Source organism: Brachyistius frenatus, unplaced genomic scaffold, assembly GCF_029030835.1.
Source record: "Brachyistius frenatus isolate BFR_SWC_R1_liver_20210118 unplaced genomic scaffold, ASM2903083v1 Contig_12, whole genome shotgun sequence".
In the NCBI taxonomy this organism is placed as follows: Eukaryota; Metazoa; Chordata; class Actinopteri; family Embiotocidae; genus Brachyistius; species Brachyistius frenatus.
In genome coordinates, this window is record NW_027210611.1 from 2,460,875 (window position 1) to 2,481,343 (window position 20,469).

At 40.4% G+C, this 20,469-nt stretch overlaps 3 protein-coding genes across 4 annotated transcripts; all 3 read right to left on the reverse strand.

The window, feature by feature from the left end:
- Positions 1 to 2,067: 2,067 nt before the first annotated feature.
- Positions 2,068 to 5,234, reverse strand: gbx1 (gastrulation brain homeobox 1). Its single transcript, XM_069692149.1, has 2 exons — positions 3,795 to 5,234; positions 2,068 to 3,108 (listed from the first exon to the last, which is right to left on the reverse strand). The coding sequence occupies exons 1-2, from the start codon at positions 4,243 to 4,245 to the stop codon at positions 2,594 to 2,596; spliced, it is 966 nt and encodes a 321-aa protein (XP_069548250.1). The 5' UTR covers positions 4,246 to 5,234; the 3' UTR covers positions 2,068 to 2,593.
- A 781-nt stretch (positions 5,235 to 6,015) lies between these two features.
- asb10 (ankyrin repeat and SOCS box containing 10) lies at positions 6,016 to 11,483 on the reverse strand. Of its 2 annotated transcripts, none has more exons than XM_069692150.1 (5): positions 11,012 to 11,483; positions 9,529 to 9,796; positions 7,998 to 8,502; positions 7,339 to 7,452; positions 6,016 to 7,014 (listed from the first exon to the last, which is right to left on the reverse strand). In XM_069692150.1, the coding sequence occupies exons 1-5, from the start codon at positions 11,334 to 11,336 to the stop codon at positions 6,829 to 6,831; spliced, it is 1,398 nt and encodes a 465-aa protein (XP_069548251.1). In that variant the 5' UTR covers positions 11,337 to 11,483; the 3' UTR covers positions 6,016 to 6,828. The 2 variants fall into 2 exon arrangements, with proteins under 2 accessions (XP_069548251.1, XP_069548252.1); XM_069692151.1 differs by lacking the exon at positions 11,012 to 11,483 and adding an exon at positions 10,032 to 10,372.
- Positions 11,484 to 17,340: 5,857 nt separating this feature from the next.
- Positions 17,341 to 17,805, reverse strand: h2bk1 (H2B.K variant histone 1). Its single transcript, XM_069692166.1, has 2 exons — positions 17,692 to 17,805; positions 17,341 to 17,577 (listed from the first exon to the last, which is right to left on the reverse strand). Exons 1-2 carry the CDS (start codon positions 17,803 to 17,805, stop codon positions 17,341 to 17,343), a joined length of 351 nt encoding a protein of 116 aa, XP_069548267.1.
- Positions 17,806 to 20,469: the final 2,664 nt, after the last annotated feature.

Sequence of the window (20,469 nt, forward strand, 5' to 3'; positions counted from 1 at the left end):
TATTAAAACTCAAAAAGGATTAAATTAAATGTTGACTACACAGATCCCGACGAAAAAAATTCACCTTTTTGGGTTAATAATTTCTCTAGTAAAACTAGTTTTTTTTTTTTTTTTTGTCCTATTAGCAGAGAAATCTACTTTATAATAAACTTAATCCCACTCACATGATCTTGATAATAACAACCAACATGAAGTTGAGCCGTGTCATGGCTCCTCATCATCACCTCCAACATGCAGCTCATGGGGACTGAAATAGCTGTTGCACTCTGGCACAACGTCGTGGAATTGACCGTCTATATTAGTCAGCTCTTGGACCATAATAAAACTTCCACTGCTCCGTCACACGATCATCACTCCTTGAATCCCCATCCAAGTGTCACAGTCTTGATGTATGAGGTGGACGGTGAAATAAACTTTACTACTCATGGGTGCCCAGGTCATGAAGTGTCTTGTTTACGCTCTGAGGTCAAACTGAGATAATAATATATTTAAGGGTGTGCTTCCATAGGTGCTTGAGCGACATTAGGTGTGAGATACTCATTAGTTTCCTGCTGTATTCAATAATTATTTTATGACACTGTCACCCAATTCCATCATATATTGGCGAAATACTCATCCAAGACAGAGCTGGTTAATTTAATAAAATATTCATAAAACTTTAAAAAAAAATTCTGCCCCATCATCATACTTCAACAGATGCTGCTGCAAAAGGTTAAACATGGCCAGAGGACTCAGTCTTCTTTGGAAACGTGGGAGACCTTATTCAGTCTGAGGTAAAGTGAAAATATTCCAACATGAGACTTTTCTGGAAACAGTTCAGAGAAACTGTGTCAACCCAGCACCAGCCATATGAAAGTTTCCTTAAAAACATCAGACCCTTTTTTTTTTTTGCCTTCCTGTAATCAGATAGCTGTGTGGCCAGACATTATTCTAGTTACAGATTATTTTAATATCGCTGTTATTTGATCTAACCGAGCAAGCATGTGGTATTTATTTGCTCATATGTCTTTTGGTGTCAATACAATCTACATGGCTATCGGAAACCATATCATTTTTTGCTGCATGTTTTTGTATGTAATTGTAGGATTTCTAAAATTATTCTATCTGTGATGCCTCCTCAATCGTAATTTTTTATAAATGGAATTCAATAAATATTTTCCCAATCGTGTGTTTAAACCTCACCTTGTTTTAATATTTTAAAAATTTCCTGCAGGTGTCAATATTTCTGATTAAATGTCAAATAAAAATCTCTAGTTGTAAAAATATATATATATATATATTTTCTATTGGATCTATTGTGACATATGTCAGAAAAAATGAAATGTGTTTTCATAGCAGGTTTTAAAGTAACATTTAAGCCTCTAAATGCATCCTAGTAAATGAGTCCTTGTTCAAATTCAAACATTTTGTAGACCTACTTTGTGTTGATTTGGTAAAATATATTTTGTTACCATTAGATTAGAAAGAGCTGCAGTAGGTTTGAGTCGGTGGAGTGACTAATGGAGAAGTTCATTACAGTGTTGAATGTGCTCAGCCTAACGAGGATCCATCAGTCCACTTGAGACAACATGGCCTCCTAAAGAGAAATCAATCACTCCTGCTATTAAAAAAAAAAAAAGACTAATTTAGCGTCCATGTCCTGGTGTCGTTTACAAAAAAAATTATTTGTAACTTCCGTAGATTAAATCTGACCTTAGTAAAAAAAAAAAAAAAAAAAAAAAAAATACTACGACATAAAACATTTAGACATTCGTAAACGTTTCACCCCTCACGGTGAAGCTCTTTAAATTTTAAAATACATTTACAAAATCCTCGTTTTGCGTGAAGCCCTTTATAAATCGAGACAATTATCCCGAAATATTGTCTCAATAAGATAATGTCTTGAGGATTTTAGAAAAACATCAAAGCCGCCTGACTGCATTTATTCTCATTTAAAAATTAAACAGTGAAGGCCACATTTTTCATTTTAGGAGGATCAAATACTTTCTCGGCATTTTTTGCAGCCATACGCACGTTGTGCATCTACTCTTCAAGTAATAAAGATTCAACCTCGATTCCAACTTTCGTATAAAGCGATTTATTAGGTCAATATACTTTACACTTGTCCCTTGTTTGGTCGTTATTTCCTCATCTTTTTTTGTTTGTTTGTTCCACAAATAGCTCTCAAAGGTGGTTCCTGTTGCCAAACAAAACGTCTTAAGTTACATGCAGATGTGGTCAACAAATTGTACGAAACACAAAACAAAAATCCAGAGTAGCTTCACCAAATGAGAACATGCACATAACCAACAGAACGTTTTGGCCCTACATATAAATACTTAAAAAAATATTTACAGTCGCATCTCATAGTGCCCATTTGTACCAATTTTTTAACCCATTTATATTTACATATTCACAGAACAATAAATAAAAATGACAGCATATTGCCAAATAATTGATCTGTCTGTGAGCAAGTCCTCCTCTGCTCAGTCTCACCTCTCAGACAAAATAATTGAATCCTCCTTTTTGTGCTTCATGCGTTCAACAAATCAGTGGAACATAGAGTCAATGTTAAGTGTTTTTAGTAGTAGTATTTTTAGATTTTCTTCCGAGTTCACGGCCTGGTCCCCTGCTCTATTTGTTGATGCTGACTCCTCACAGCAAACCTGTTGACGTGCACTGGGATGGGGACCACGATTTTGGGATTTCTCACCGGCTCTCCTGACCGGTTGTTGACGTTGCCGGCTTTGATCCGTTTCCACTTGGCCCTGCGGTTCTGAAACCAAATCTTCACCTGCACCTCGCTCAGTTTAAGTGCATGTGCAATCTGGGAGCGTTCAGTCAGAGAAAGGTATTTTTTACAGTGAAACTCCTTTTCAAGTTCGAGCAGCTGCTCGCTGGTAAAAGCAGTTCGTCTCCTCCGGCTCTTCCCTGCTGAGCTGCCGGTCGGTAGCGCCTCCTGCGAGCCGGTTTTTAGTTTGTTCTTCTGGGACAGCGGGCCACAGTTGTTCCCGTCCGAGAAACTTTCGTTCTCGCTGTCTACGGAGCTGTCCTCTCGGTCGCTGCACACGTTGTCTGCTGATTTTAGGTCCAGCTTCTCGTCGTCTGAACTGTACAGTTTGGTCTCACCTAAAATGTGAAGGAGAAAAAAAAAAAAAGAACCTTCACATTGAGTCGCTTAATAGTTGAGGAGCCTGCAAGTCAAACGCCTCCATTACGCAATGCTTCACAGGGTTCGACATCAATGAGTACGTTTTATAGGAGGCTGGTAGATATTTCAGCAAAAACAAAATTCACATTTCCTTTAAGTGGCAACATTAACTGAACTTATATTGTGCCATTACAGCTGCCTGTGAGTGTAGGCACTGTTCTCTACGTTTTTACTGCACCTGAGTACTTTTCTTGGCAACTTTAAAAATATATAACTTCACGCACAATTCTACTAAGGTTAAAATGTCATTAAGTATGGTCTCCAGTTCTTGTTATTATGTTATGAAAACCAGTTCATAAATCATTTCAATTCTGGCCTATTTAAAATAGCAAAAGTATCTGAAACAACATACGTCTCCTAAAGCTTTTACCTTAATCAAGCTGCCTCCACAATATTAAGACTGTTTCATCATGAATTGGTCTGTCAACCTGAGCTAAGATACAGTAGATTCACTATTCCTGCTTATTCGACACAGATCATACTTTTACCTTGGGCCAACAAGCTCTGCTTTAACGTATTTTACGCACATTGGTCCCTTTTACGCGACAGCCTTGAGGTTTAAATATGATGAAAGACAGTTAATTATGAAACAGGTCGAGCTTACCTGATATTGTCTGAAAAGTTTCCGAGAAGTTCAGCAGCTCCGAGCCCTTGTCCCGGCTGTGCACCTCATCAGAGTGCGGACTTTCCTGTCTTCTCGCTCCTGGGTCAGCGGCGCTCAAACGGGGACCGGGCAGCTCTTGTGGTGGGTAGAAACTGTCTGGGGGATCCGAGAAACTTGGCATCGTCGTGGTGAGCGCGACCATGGATGGCACCCCCTGTCCCAAACTGGCACAGAACGTGTTGGTGAGCCGTCCCGCAAAAGAAGCCAGCGGCGCGAGTGGAGGTAAACCAGACGATAAAGGCGAGTGGGATAAAGCTTGTGGGATAACCAAAGGTCTGTACGGCATGAACATAGGATAGCCCGTGTAGAGCAGGTGTCCCGGTCTGGGCTGAGGGGTCCCTATCAGGGAGTCGATTGAAAACGCCGTCCCTTGACCGCCCGGTCTCTGCATTTTGCAGGCAAACACTTTTATCTGGCGAAAACTTGAACGCAGACGTCCTCTCCTCGGCGACGCACAAAACTTTCAGTTTAAAGACAGAGTGAATTGAAAGTAGATCCTCTGCCGTGTTGTCATCCCTGGGAGTGCACTGCTTCTCCGGATCTCTGCACTCTATAAGCGTCAGTCAGTCGGGCGCTTTGTTGTGTGCCCCGGCGCTACCTTTTCCCTCTTATTTGTCACACACTGAGACATAAACACACGCTCTCTATCTATCTACCTCTCCCTTCTCTGCAACTCCTCCCTCCGCCCCTTTGCGATGCACCGTGTGTGTGCGCGCAGAAAGAGAGGGCGAGAGCGCATTGGTTATCATCTGCAATACAAGAGGAATGAAAAGGGGGTGTTTCCCTGGGGGCTCATCCATCTTCCTCAAATTACGCTTCATTTCCTTATTCAGCCTCTGACTTTTTGGCCGTCTTGAGAGGCGGTAGTTTCCCAGTGGAGACCAAATAGACGAGTCGCACCCCCAGCCCTCCTCCCCTTTTGCCAGGTTCACCATTGACTGCAAAACGGTATGAGAGACTGTTCCAGCCCTTCCCCTTCTATAATCGTTGACCACACCAACCCAATCAGCTATTATTAATTTTGATTGATGATAAGTAATTACTCTGGATTCAAGGGACAGGGTAAAACAACGGTGGCTTTTGTGGAAATATTGGGGGCCGATGGGCATCAGAGTCAGGAGGGAGGAGAGGCAGATGTTTCTCCGCTCGCTGTCCCATTCTCCGCGGCTAAAAACAATGCGGTGGGCTTCAGAAAAAGAAGTGCTTGAACAATTGTTCCCTGGAGAGAGATACTCAGTGCGAAATTAGATTCAGATAAAAGGCGTTTATGCGAGGTCAACCGCGGTGTGGACAGGGACTCACAGTGGCCAAAGTCAAATCTGAGAGGATTTCCACTTTGTTTGAACTCGAGGAAATTGATTTAAACTGTTTTGAACGGTCTTACTGACCATCTGTCAATTGAATTTAAAAAAAATGTTTTTTAATATAAATTAAATATTGTACACGTTTTGTTTTGCGCTTTGGGAATCGTATTTTGTCCCTCATAAAAGATGCATGTGGAAGATACAAACCCACATTTCTCTTTTCTTTAAGCACTCGTTTAATCGCATATCATCTCACCTTTTAAATGGCAATGGGAACTGATGATGATTAGCCCTATTGAGTCCTGGGTGCTCGGGCTCTCAAACTGGTCGTCTGATTGCATGAGGACATAAACATATCACCACCGACTCTGATTAGCAGTGGAGGGCCAGGCCAGGCTAATTCTTATAATTGCAAGTGACTTCAGCAGCACCTCTCTTTGATCTATTGAAACCAGTCGCCGAGCTTTTCTTTTGGAGTTACTCTGCTCCTCTTTGTACTTTTTATTAACGAATTTTTAGTCCATTTTTTTTCTCCATTTTTTTAAGGACCAAATCAGTGTGTATTAAAGAAAGGTTCATAATCTCAGTCTCTTTATCTGACTAAAGTTTTACAATGGTCTAATAAAAATGTCTACTTCTTTGTCAGTGCAGTTGTTTTCTAGTTAAATTGTCAAAATCAGCGTGAAGGTCATCTCCATTTCTACAAGTCAAATAACTTTTGTTTACGTTGTGACTGATGCCAGAGGTCAAACTGTTTGGAGTTGTTTGTGTTTAGTTCTCTGAGAAATTATGAACTTCATAAATCAAATGACCGTCTAAATGATTACCATTTCATAATAAAAGCACAAATTACAATATTTCCAACCGTTATTCAACACGAATCTTTAATTTGGTTGAAGTTCAAAACTTTGAACGTCTGCGCTCTTAAACGTAATGGCTGATTTGATCATTTAAAAAAAGAAATAAAAGACGCTATTTTTAAATATATTTTTAAAAAGATTAATTTTATTTTATTTACCCAAAAAACGTAGTGACGAAAAAACAACCAGTAACCGCAAAGCTAAAACTGAGAAAAGAAAGAGAGTATGTGCCAAAAATAGAAGAACAATGACCAGATTTCATGGCCATGGTGGAATATAAAAATAATTTAAAAAAAACGTGATTTTATGATATTGATGTAAATCGTCTAATTGTAATCATCTCGGGGGAAACAACTATATATGTAAATATGTCCTCAATGTGCAACACGTAATTATACTTTGCGCATTAACATCAAACTGTGACCATTATTTGTATAACATTACAGAGGCCTCTTTAACACCAAGAGCAAAAGTAAAAAAAAAATTGATCAATATATAAATAAAAATATAAAACACACAATTATAGGCTACCTTCTATATACTTTATTGACTCTAGTCTATAGCTCCCTCTTGTGGTGCAAAATCAAAACCGGTTAGTATGCTGAAAACACATTGATCTAGAATAAAAACAGCTGTTCTTTCTCCTGAAAAGTTTATGTGTGGCAGAAAATGTATTATTATTGATAACTTATTATCATTGGTACTTAGCATTACTAAGTATTATTATATTGTGCACTACCACTCCTTCAGATTTAGCAGCACTCTCACCTCAATCAGGACTCACAGACACTAAGACTGCTCACAGTGCATTCAGTGGATGTAACCTCTGAACTCCAGGAGGAGGTAGTTCTTAATGAAGGTGGGCAGATCAAGTTTTGGAACCACCTTGTGTACCCGGCCCTCCAGGAAGCTCCTGAGTGTGGAACGCACCAAGTGCTGCAGGGAACGAGGGGTCAGTGCCAAGGAGAAGATCGACTCGTAGAACCCTTTGTGCTCCTGGTCGGATAAAAAAATATTAAAAAAATAAAAACATAAGTTCACTTTAAAGTTCCACAATCATCTTATATTTTAAAATGCGTTTACTTTCAGCTATGTCCTTGACATTAGCTCTTTATCGATATCAAATATCATTAAATTACTGTTTATATCCTTTCCTGCAACCTAATTTAATTTGCACTGGTTTTACTTGAGAAAAACATGATATTTGGGAGGCATGAAAATACCATTGAGATATTTAAGAAAAGGAAAATATTTGTAAAATGTTAAAAACACCCACGCTGGTTAAACTTTGTTAATCAATCAATAATTCCAAGAGCTTACCTGAAACACCTCTGCAGACACGGACTCAACCCAGGTGTCCGTGACTTTGAGTTGACTGTAGGTGTTCAGGAGAACCTCGATGGTGGGTGGAGATACAGAGCAGTGCTTCAAAACCTAAAAGACACTTCACAGCTCAGACTAAAGCGACAGGATTCATACAATCATCATTTAAGTTCATGAGCAAGCTTGTGACTCCACAGATCAGGAGAAATAAAGTAATTAAACACTTGTGAAATGAACAGATTGGTCTTCTCTCCAGGGGTTTAACTGGAAATTATGCAATTAGTGCTAATTAATCTCCTATTAACACTTGCCTAATTAGGAAGCAGGCATTTTGTCTAGTGCACGTGGGTTCACTGATAGTTGTAGTCTGTTCCCCGCAGAGAGTGCAACACTTCATGTTGTGTCATGAAATGGTAATGATTTGAATGTGAAGTTGTGAAGTCTGGAATATTCCAGCGAACAGTGTTTCGAGAGTCGTAGTGAGGGTGTTACATTTACAGGACTTGCTAATTATGCAAAATGAGCCACCTCGATGAATAATTGGTTCATGCTGTAAATACAATATATTACTGCAAACCAATCTGGACCACATTAGTCCATATTAAATGCTTGTGCATACAGTTTATTCTGCTTCCGTATACTGTTTGGTTTCCTACCACGGGCAGAGCGCCGGGCCACACCCGGATAGAGCCGTGGTTTAGCAGAGCGCGGACAATCCTCTCAGGATGATGGGAAACCTTGTAGCACACCACCTTCAGGATGTTGTGCAGGGGGGCTTCGCCACCGTAGTCCATCTTGTTGACGCAGGCACCTTTAGCTAGCAGCAGATCCACTATGTCTGGATTTACGTTCTTACAGGACAAATGCAGTGGTGTGCGTCTGTCCTGGTCCATAGTGTGCACGACAGCTCCGGCCTCCAGCAGCATCTGGCACACCTTGAAGTACCGCTCAAGGTCCTGCACCTCCTGGGGTTGTGAACAAGCAGCGTTCAGGGGTGTGAGACCCTCGTCGTTCTGTCTGTCCACAGCAGCTCCGTAGCGCAGGTAGAGCTCGACGTGGTCCGGGAGGCCGTTCTTAGCTGCTACATGTAAGGGAGTGTCAACTTCATCCAGACTGCGACCGTTGATCGCAGCACCATACTGAATGAGATACTTGGCACATCTGCAGACAGAATTACAGAATACAGCATTGATTTGTGGTCCCAAACATTTAAAAAAAAAAAAAAATTGTATCCCCAACAACTCTGTTTCATGAGCTGAACTCAAGCATTCTTAGAGAAATACTAAATATTATAACTAGCTATCCATTCCATCCAATTTTCTCACCTAGACTATGTAACTCTTGAAGGAATAAAAATGGCTTCTTACTAAAGTTAAACTCATTAGCAATAAAATGCCGTAATTTTCGCAAGTATTCCAAGGTTTGTCGCTCGATCAACATCGGCACCTGTGTTCCCCACGTTTTTGTGAGCAGTTGTGCCTGAGCACGTGAGCATTTGCAAATTCACCATAGACCACCATAGTTGAGCAGAGGGTGCACGTCAAATTTTGTTTACATTTTTTGAGGAACAGAAAGAAGTCACAAGGAGGCAAATCTGGCGAGTAGGGTGAGTGTGTTGTGTGAGTGTTGTTGCTGGCAAGAAACTTGGGCATTGCTATGTTGGAGAAGTCAGGTGCCATCGCTCCACAGTGTAGCTGAATGTTTCGCCTCGGATGACTCAGATTGTCAGAGTTGAACTCGGTGTTGACAGTCTGGTCGTGGGAGATGAATTTCCAGTGCACAATCTGACAAATGTCAAAGAAAACCAACCTGGATGTGCTCCTGACCTGATGTGCCTTCTTCGATGTTGGACAGTGACGTTCTGCCCCTCTTGAAACACGAATGCCACTTGAAAGGACTTCCCTGGCTCATTACTTCATTGCTTCATTGCTGTAGGCTTCCCAAAGCATTTCAAGGGTCTCTGTTGCTGAATTGTTTGAGACAAAATTTGATGTGCTCTCTCTGCTCAAGTGCATGTTTAAATTGCAAATGCACACATACCACCGGTCACAAAAAGGCATGCAACACAGGTGTTGATGTAGATCAAGCAACCTAACTTGGAATACTTACTCATGAATGTTATTGCCTTCCCCCTGCGCTGTGTAAGTCACGGTTCTTTATGTTCTCGTTTTACCCTACTTTACTCACTCAAGAGATTCGGGACTCGTACAAAAATGCAAAGGCATGAGGCCATCCTCTGAGACAGCGTTCGCGTTGGCGCCGTGGATCAGCAGCAGTTTGGTACACTCTGCCTGGCAGTTGTCACAGGACTCGTGCAGGGCGGTGGAGCCACCAGGTGCCAGGTCCACATTGGCCCCACGTTGCAGCAGGAGCTTCAGGCAGTCTGCGAAACCTCGACCGGCTGTGATGTGAAGTGGTGTTGTCAGCTCCTGTTCGTAAGTCAGTGACCACAGTCCTGCCAGAAGGGAGGGGAATGGAGTCAACTTTTAAGTTCAAGCCCTAGGACACAAGTTAATAAGCAGACATGCCAGAAATAACTGATGCATGAGTTGTATTTTTAGTTAATTACAACATTTAGCGAAGCGCCATAACATGTGTTTGCAATGACAAACCCCAGCAGAATGACAGCAAATCCCCCCCCCCAAAAAAAGAAAGACTGAACTTTAAAATCAAAGAGCTGGAGAACCTACTCAGGCCTTTGTAGTTAAATCTGAAGTTCTTCCACTCCTCTATGTTGCTGGTGTCATAAATGGCATCAACGAGGTATTCGTATTCTTCCTCGTCCACGATACTGATAATAGTCAGCTCATCGCCCACAAGCAAAGAGTTCCAGAACTGCAGGACACAACCCGTGGCCTTGGCTGTGGCGATCACGTCCTCGCGGTAGTTCTTTTTTTTGTGCCACTTCACTTTAGGCGCATAAGCCATATTGTAGCTAACTAGTTTTTTTTATTTTTTAAAATGTTTTAGTTGTGTGGTTTCGCTCGAAGGAACACTAATGTAGGTTGTTTGTGCAGATACATCTATTTCAGGGATGTGTTATGTGATATGTTGGTTGACCCGTTGAAACTTGCCAGAGCAGTGCCATTGGGGCCAATGACTGAGCATTAACAAGTCACCTGCCTATTTTTTCCAACTAATCAACTGAGGTCAATGGTTAATGCACTTTTGCATTCAAAGAAATAATAAGCAAGATGTTCTTTTAACAAATATGTTTCAGTTGCAGCCACAATTGCAAAGGCCTATTTGATGTTGGATATTCATCCAGAAGTTTAACTTTTAGTCCTCAACATTAATTTCTAGTGACTCAACAAGCAGGTGAAAACTAGAGCCAATATATTCATCTTTCACCAGCAGCTTTTGTAGTCTTTAATGGCAGGGCTACAGTTGCTGTTGCAGAGTAAACAGATGACTCCCAGGCCTGACGATGTGGTGCACATATGATGGTTTCTATAAATATTGCCTCGTGCGGCTTCTATAAATATGACATTACTATGTCTTTAAATATTGCCTCAGGGTGACATGCAACAGATACATATTGGTCATAGTTGCATCCTTATATTTATTTTAAAGCAACAAAACAACTCATCTCCAGTGAATACAGTCAAGTTAGCTGTGTTGTGCAGAATCATGTGAATTCTTAAACATATGGACAGATGTTGTCGCTTACCTTCCCCTTCATTGACCCAGCGCATGTCCCCTCCCTGTGGTTCAATGATGAGGTTTGCTGTGGATCCTCTGGGGAAAAGGTGCTGCATAGCCTTCAGGTCTCCTATATATAAAGCGTTCTGGATGACCACATCTTGGCAGACCACTGGTGGCAGGGCGATGCTGGACCTCAGTGGTGCTCTGTCCAAAGCCGTCCTCTTCAGTACATAGCTACAGAGGTGACGGGAGGCAATCTCCTTCTTGTACTTGTCCCTTTCCAGCATGTCCTTGTCATGTTCAAGAGAACGCAAGGCCATGGGTGTGAAGACAAAGCTGCCTCGCGACATGCTGGCTTGCCCCTGAAGAAGAACAGTGGTTGTGTGAAATGCGGATGATTAAGTGACGTCTAAAAAGGCCCGTCTCCCTGTTTCTGTTGTTGTTTCACTCTCTCTGGCTTGTGTCCACTTTGTGCCTGCCGGCTGCTTGCAGGCTTGGTTCACAGAGTTGTTTTGATATTTGGCGTGAGACCCTCCCTGCAGTGTGACAAGTAATGCTATTTTTATGTCTCGCATGCAGCCACTCAGGCCTCCCCTGTTTGCCTCCAGGAAGGTTAGAGTCATGAAGCCTCTATCAGGCTGCAAGTATCAAATGAGTTGGATAAACTCCTGCACAGTGCATGCAGTTTTTGGAGTGACAGAACCATGTTTTCTAAATTATACAGTATCGTATCAGACAAAAAAAAGAGGAAAATAGTATGGCAGGTTTGCTTTCTTGAAAATATAGATACAACATTTACATAACTTAAAGTTAAGATAATAAAAATAATGCTTTTTCTGTGCATCTCTAAATGTGCTGAGAATGGATTTATAAACCTTTACCATCTCAGCGTAGCTTTCACTGTTGACCTCAAAAAATAAATTCAAAAAATTCATAGCCGACTTAAACATCTGGGTATCTTTAAAGGTCAAATTTAGTCTTGAGTTTGTCTAAGATAGAGCAAATAAGAATGCCCTGTTTGTAAGCTCCCGTGAGTAGCTCGCAAAATGTATTTTTCTGTTCAGTATTTTTTTTCATCCTGAGAGCTTTAATGGATTTTATGTATCCACACGGCTCCCTGCATTAGAACATTAGGCTGAATGACTGGCAACCGCTGTGTCACTGTGCCCCACGTGTAGTGTTCTGATGGCAGAGGGACGGTGCATAATTAAGCCTCTTAAGCCTACTCGCTAGGCATCTGACAAACATCTCTTTTGACTGATGAACGACCATTTTCCATCAGTAGAAATTCCACCCAGTAGCAAAACAGATATTTCAGCGTTCTGCAGGCACCAAGGATGGGTTTTCATGGCAGGTAACGACGCCACAGAAATTAACTTTGAGTTTTTATAAGGCTAATTAACTTGCTTTGATTTCACCATCTAAATCAATTTGCTGCATTTGATACACACTGTATTAAGAAACACACCGTTTTTAAGGTGTGTTTATTTATCTGCCTGTGTGGTGGAGTCCATCATGGTGCTTGTAGGCTCTGCAGAAAACCAGGTTTGCGCCACAGGTGGAGAAATGCATGATACTGGTGAAGAGGTTTTACCTTCTTTCCCATTTAAAAACAGAGGCAGAGCTGCATCGCATATCTATACCTTAACGACTGTTCTGGTATGGAAATCAAGGTCATTTATTTTATGTTACAGTTTGGTAATAGATGCCACATTAAACTGAAGGCGAGTAAGAGTTTCAACTTTGAAAACACACATTACCAGAGAGAGACTAGGAATATTGTTTTTGCGGCTGGAGTACATCCTTTTAAATGATATACATAATGAGTTTATAATATGCATCTGGGCTACCTCCTCTCTACTTTGATGTCTTCCAAATGGCCCGGGTGTCATCAGCAAAACATGTAGGCACTTTCCCGCCTCATTGACTCCCAAATGTATTTTAAATATCATTCCTGGTAACGCAATTATTTAAAACGCTGAACTAAACACTTACTAATGGGGAAAAAAGACAGCCACTTCGATAAATTCATTTCTCAAATGGTGGGCATTCATGTTTCGTGGGTTTTTTTTCCCCCTCTGTGAAGCGGAGGCAACTCTGATGACAACAACAAAAAAAACATCAGCAGTAGTAACACCCCCTGCCCTCGCAGCCCCCCGTGGACATATTAAATCTTTGGTTTCCTCACATTACCCACCAGTAGCTGTCTCTCCAAGGTTTTGTCTGCATCGTGGTCAACCACCTTCAAATCCGGAGGCAGTGAGAGGCCGGACATCAGCAAGAGCCCTGATGAGATAGAGGCACTTCATTTATGCAATCATAAGCAATTAGTTCCCTCTGATTATGAGGCTCTTAATGCTATTTTGAGTACTGTGGCACACAGTAATACAGAACAAGATTAAACTATAGCCCTCCCTCCACACTGAGCAGTCATTTAATATACTGAGAACATAATGAAATGTACACAGTAATTACAGTAATATTAAATGCTAATGGGTTTGCAATTGGATCTGCTGTTAGTTTAAGACAGAGTCAGAGCACCCAAAGAGAGTCCAAGTTTAGAGAGAGTGTCACCATGGCATCAGAGCACCCAACTATCCATCAGGCGTTCCTTATTTTAATGATTTATGTGTTGTTTAATGTCATTCCTATCAGGAGAAGCAGAATCATGCCTGGAATTCGGGCAACTTTGGGCTGGTAAGAGAGAAATTAATATGCAATTTGCACAGTTCAGCTCCCATCTGGGGAGCTAAAGAGAAGCCGTGTCTGAAGTTTGCATTCTGGTAGTGAAATAACCGGCGGGTCACCATGGAAACATGATAAGAGAACATGAGCATGCTTAATTGGCTACTGACATTATCTAAAGAGAAGTTAGTTGCAGCATTTATGTTCTTGTCTCCTGTTTCTGATTTAGATCTGAGCTTATTTTAAGATCACATTGAGGTCCATTGGGAAATAATAAGGTAGGAATGCACAGCCTTTGAGTATTTGATGCCAATAAAGCACCTTTGATAGCCAATCAACACTAGTTTACTTCCATACATATGGCTCATGAGGGTCCACAACAGGACTTAGACAAGGAGCCCTGTTTGAACATCTTCCTCAGATCTTATCACAAATGCTTGAGATGTTGGTGAAGAACCTAAATGAATTTATGGAGCCTTGAATTGAACAGTAGCTCCAAACTATTCGGTGGAAGCATGATTACTTTTTCTGTACTCTTTCAGCACTGAGCCCACTACCTTTAATGTATTGTATATCGGTCTTTGCAGATTCCAATTGTCTCTCAATGCACTGATCACCACGCAAATAGCCCTCTGTTTCATCATGACAATTGAGAGGTTCATATTTCAACCTAATAGTCCTGTATAACTTTAACCATCTATCACAACCTCATTTCATTGCAGTTGCAGTTAATACGCGCTTCCCTGCCAAGTGGAACATTTTCTAATGATGCACTCTCACACGAAAACAAGGCAAGCCATCCCGGGCTCTGCATCACTCACTAATGCACCCATCCATAATGTGTTCATAGCAGTCTGCCTAAAGGAGACGGCGATGACTACCACAAGGCACGGGCATGAGAGGGGATATGGGGAAGGGTGCAAGATACAAAACCTAAATGGCCACGATAATCATGAAGAAAGTCAGTGCCACCAGAGACCATATCACCCTCATAATAACATCTGTAGATTTCATATCATTACCAAGAATACTAGGAAAAATCTGAAATGGGTATCTCAACAATAAGTCAGTGGTGGGAGACACACTTAACAGCATTATCATAGTGAGCCTGGCTTTGTAGGATGTTGATAAGTGCAGTCTAATAGGTGTATGTAAAGCCTGATGTAAACACCATCCTAATTAGAGAGACCTTTATCAGTTCCTCCATTTTATGCAGATTGAACTGGTGCAAACGCTGGTGTCATTATCCTGTAATCAAGTACTATTCAGTTCACGCTGCCGTCTTTTAAAAACCTGATTAAAATGCATAACAAGGATACAATGTTGCATTATTTCCTCTGTTAGTTTATAAATATGTCCATTTTTTAAGCTAACTGAATCATGGCCCTTGCCAGCTTTTGTATGAACCTCATCAGAGGTAAAAAAAAAAAAGGTTACTTTAAAAATAGAACACCGCTGTGTGAATGTAAGGTGCTAAAAAGTTTGTGGCTCGTATGTAAACATTGTCTTTACCAGGTCTTTACAGATAGATATAAATGATTTAGGTCAACACATTTTGTCTTACCTCAGATATTTAAAAAAAGCAACTTGAGAAACTGAAGTAATATCTCTGTTTTAAGATCCTACATAGACACGTACATCCTGCCAGACAACTTTTATTTTTTTGTTTGACTTGTCGCAAGCGGATTATTTGGTTTGTTACTTTGGGAACGATTACCTGTATCATCTGTGATTGTATCAGTTGACTCTTGAAGCGCTCTCCCATCACATTTATGAGGTGTCGAGTCATTGCAGACGAGTTCATTCACGAGTTGATATCCAACAAAACTACATGGCTGTACGAAACGCTAAACAGCTTTTAGTTTGAAACGACCGCTTTCAAATTGAAACAACACGGGAAGTGGACGCTTCAAACTGGCCAATAGTGGCTTCATTAGTCAGTCACGCGGTTCTCGGCCAACCAATGGTTTCAGTTTATCAGTCATTCAGTGACAAGACTTTCAAGTTTAGGGTCTGGCTTTGCTGTTTCCGTCCACAGCTGAAAATCAAGGAGAAATGCACCGGACTGGCAGCAACTAAACTTTGATGAAACTCAAGTTTACAGTTTCCCTTTTTAAACAGAGCAGCCACCTGTTTAATTCCCCACCTGTCAGTGCTGCTGTGCTGTCAGGAAACACAGATGCTGCGTTTGCTTTTGGATTGATAAGAGTGAATGATGATGATACCTACACATGTGGGGCAGATATGAAAATTTAAATTGAAGTGGATGACATGAAAAGTTTGATGGTAAATTTTCATCTGTGGTTTATTTAGGATGGTTTTAGTATGGTCTGTATTGACTTGGCTGAAGAATATGAACTGGCTGTAGTGTAGAGTTATCAAAGTTATAGCCTACAACTCTACCACATGGAGTTAAAAGAATAATAACAAATTGCAATTGTAGTGGCAATGTTTCCAATTGGTCCAGTGTTTTATAATTCCACTTAAATTGTCAGGATTAGTCTGAGGCTTAGGCTTGTCTTGTGTCCACAACATTAACCCTCCAACAAATGATTCCACATAGGCCTATTCACAGGCTCTCTAGTGCGTTTTGAATATTTACTAAAATGAAACACTTATAAATGATTTAACTGAATCACAGTAAAAAAACAACAACAACGTACTGGCATGGTGCCTTAACAATCCGGCATCTTGACAGAAATGAAAATGTAACCTATTCAACTCTTTTGCTCCACCTATACACAACAAAAATCACCTGCGTATAACAAATGACAGCAAAAATATGAATGTATATCAATTTAAGAACATAACTACTTATTCTCTTATTTAAACAATTTAATGCATGAATTTTACCCTTATGTTTTAACCACATTACAAATGATTTTTTTAAAATAAATATTATCAGGAATCCATCACACTTAGACCATACTAAGCTTGATGACAAACATTGTTTAGTTTCCCTATGTGCTCCAAAGAAAAATGCTGTTCAGGCTGTACAAAAGCACAATCAAAATACATCCAGTAGGCTGTTTACTACATCAAGCGATTGATGCAGCTGTATGGTCACTTTAAAGGCTTCAGTTTGTGATGATGTTGAACTCACTACACAGAGAGGTGTTTCTGTTTTATAGCTAATATCAATGGGATGGACAAGATAATATAACTCAACATAATGGGGTACAGTTAAACAGTATCACAAACTGCAGCCTCCAAAATTATGAGTCAAATTGACACTCATCTAAAACAGTTACACAGATTTGAATCATCAGGAGGAATTATTGCATAACTGAACCTAAAAAGCTGCTGACTGAGTGTAAAGGCAGATCTTAAGTGAATGATTAATGCAGCATCATACTGATTTCATGCATGTGCATTATTTTTCTTTACAGTTTGTTTCACCAAGTACTGTACCCCTTCTATAGTTTATTTTCTGAGCCCCTGATTCTATTTAATTGAAGTTGCAGCTGCAGAGTCCCCATGTATGAATCTGACAATATTCTTGTCGGTGATATAGCCTTAACAGATGTGCAATGACCCCATCTAGTGGTTGATATTAATGGATTTATCACTATGAAAAAAATGGTTGAAAAATGGCAAGAAAAAAAATCAGCTATCTCTGAATTTATTGAAATGACCAGTCTGCAAAACAATTCGAGTGAGGTGAAGTCTTCACTTGGAGCTGGTGTACTTGGTGACCGCCTTGGTGCCCTCGGACACGGCGTGCTTGGCCAGCTCCCCGGGCAGCAGCAGTCTCACCGCGGTCTGCACCTCTCTGCTGGTGATGGTGGAGCGCTTGTTGTACTGAGCCAGGCGGGACGCCTCTGTGGCAATGCGCTCAAACAGGTCGTTCACGAAGGAGTTCATGATGCTCATGGCTCTGCTAGAAATCCCTGTGTCGGGATGAACCTGGACACGGGAGAGGGAGGGGGGGGAGGGAGAGGGGTCGTTAACTAATTTTTTACAAGACAGAGCAGGCAAAGGAAAAGCCAAACTCAGCGGCGCACGTTCTTCTTCACCCACCTGCTTCAAAACTTTATAGATGTACATGGCGTAAGTCTCTCTCCTTTTCACTTTTCTTTTCGTCTTTTTCTCGCCTGAACTCTTCCCCTTCTTTTTGGATACATCATTAGTCATTTTTTTTTTTTTTTTTTTTTTTGCACCGTCAAAATGCAGTGACTATCCCGGCTTTCTGGCTCATGGCCAGCTGTTTATGTAGCTTGTCTTAATTAGGGACTAATTGAGTTCACCTGCTTTGGTTTTGGAGCGGACAGACTGACGCTGCGCATCAAGATACATATCAATATTGACAGTAAGAACTGTTGCCAGGAGCCCTCACAAATGTGCTAAGTTTATGCAGGTTGGTAGTGTTTGTTTGTATTGTTTTGTATTGGAGTTTTGCACAGTTAAGAGGTTGAGGTGTACTTGCAGCAGGCTATACCATTGCACCTAATAATGGTGTCCACTTGGTGGCACACTTACATAAATTTTAAATGGCTCAATACATGTTTCAAAGTGGGGTTGTATGTCTACATTACATTCCTCTTTAATCCACTTTAATCCTCTTTGTAGTTTGTGTAGATCTTAAAATATATCAGACCTACATGTACGCTTAAATATCATTACATTTTCCAGACAACACTTTTGAAACGCATTTGCAGTATTGTACAGTGTCCAGGTATTGATCCACATGTACTGCTTTTAGATAGATAAAAGTGCACTGAGGCCATTTCATATTAAGAATTGATGGTATTATTATGAGCCAGGCTGGATTAAAGCATTCACCACAGCCCCAAAAGCCCCAGGTTCATTTGGTCCAGTTTAGTTTGTCTCAGCCAGACAAAACTAATTTTGCACGAGTAAAGTGTCGGCCTCAGTGGGTCAGCGGTTAGAACTGCTGCAAGGGGGGTTTATGGCGTCTTTCTGTGTGAGTGTTATTGGAGTTCAAATGTTCTCCCCATACCTGTGTGAGTTTTCTCCAGATGCTCCAGATTCCTCGTCCCACAGTCGAAAATATGCATGTTGGGTTGACTCTAAATTTGCCCAGAGGTGTATGTGATTCACTCCAGCTAAAAGGGAAGGGAAGTATAGCAAATGGATGGATGGAAAGTTTAGTCTTGATTTCCCTCAATTATTTAATTGAAACTGTATTTATTTGGTGCGTGAACTGTTTTGTGTCTAAACACAATCTGACTTTTCTGTAACTGCAAAGGCCAAGCAGTTTTTTTTTTAGATTTGCCCAAATGACTTGTTTATAAAGTAAAATGTAGGCATATAACTCCAACATATCCTTTTGTCACATAAAAATTCAGATGCTATCTATACGACTTACTTTGCATCAGTAAGTGCACAGTGCGTGGAGCTCGTAATAGAGGTGACACTCAGTAGGTTTTTCTCTGCTGATGTTGTGCACAGAATATATTTCAGTCTTAGCAGGTGTTAGTGTGACGTGTGATTGTGGTAATTGGGCTGTTTGTTTAGTAAAGGCGTGTTTACATCTCTTAGCCTGTGTTTGATTCTGGACTTTTAATAGAACATCCTGATACATGGAATATTTTCATGCTGATAATAGGCCTTTATTTATTTGAGGCATTCTTGTTGTTTTTTTGGGATGAAAAGTTGAGCACCTAAGTTAGCTCTGACTTTTGTAGTCAATTAATAGGATATTGAAGGACCAACTAGAAGCTGCTGCGATTATAAAACATGTCAGCAATCACTACATGTTTTTTTTTTTTTTTTTTTTTTTTTTTTAATCTTTAAAGCAAGGCTTTTTACTTTTAATTTCTTAAATCCCACAGTGTTATTGCATTTTTCTGATTTGGACAATATCTCCTTCACATAGCAATAAGATATTACCTCCCACTGACACACTACTGAAAATGTTGGACAGTGATACAATTTAAAGATTTATCCTGTTAGTGTTTACTGGAGGTCCCAGCTCCTGTATCACCAGCATTTTATCTGTTTGATCGATGAGATCCAAGGCACCGGAAGCAACTGAACACAAATTATACCTTTTATCATTGTCAAACATCTCTCTCAATGGTAAAGCTCTGTGTGAGGCTCATTTATTTATGTCATACCAAAGCATGCCACAGTTTTATTGGCTTTAAATGTGCTATTGAGGTTCCACGCAGTTTTTGAGATGCATCCATACAATTTGTATTCTCATAATAGGTGAGTGGAAAACTCTCTTTCCATCAAGTAGGCACCTTGTTGATTGTGAAGTGAATAGGTAGGTAGGTAGGTGGGTATATACTTTATTAATCCCCGAGGGGAATTTTTTTTTTTTTTAATAGCTTCATGATGGAAGACTTTTTCTTTGTCTTTTTTTAAAACTTCCAGTGAGCTGCAGGTATTTAGATTTCTGTCTGTCATATAGTCCACAAAATTAAATCTACTCACTAAAATACCAACTTCTATACAGCTGTGCTCTTTATATATTATAGATATATTTGGCCTTGGCAATGTTAAATATTTCGATGCACAGCAGAAAAGAAAAACCCATCCATATTATTTGTCCTCAGTTTTTACTTCTCAAATACTTCACAGACTCTTATTTAATTCTGATTTCATGTATTTTTCTATTTGAAATGGGTACATTTGTGTTTATCAATGACAAATCAGTGTTGCCATTTGAGTATCTTATTAGTGCCAAATCTCCCCATAGAACTCTACATTGCCAATCCTGGGTTCAGGGTCCTGGTCTTTTTCTGCCTCTGTCAATTTTGTCCTCCACAAGCACACATTGAACCGTAGATTACATCTGAATAGGCTCTTATCTCAGACAGCATTTATGCA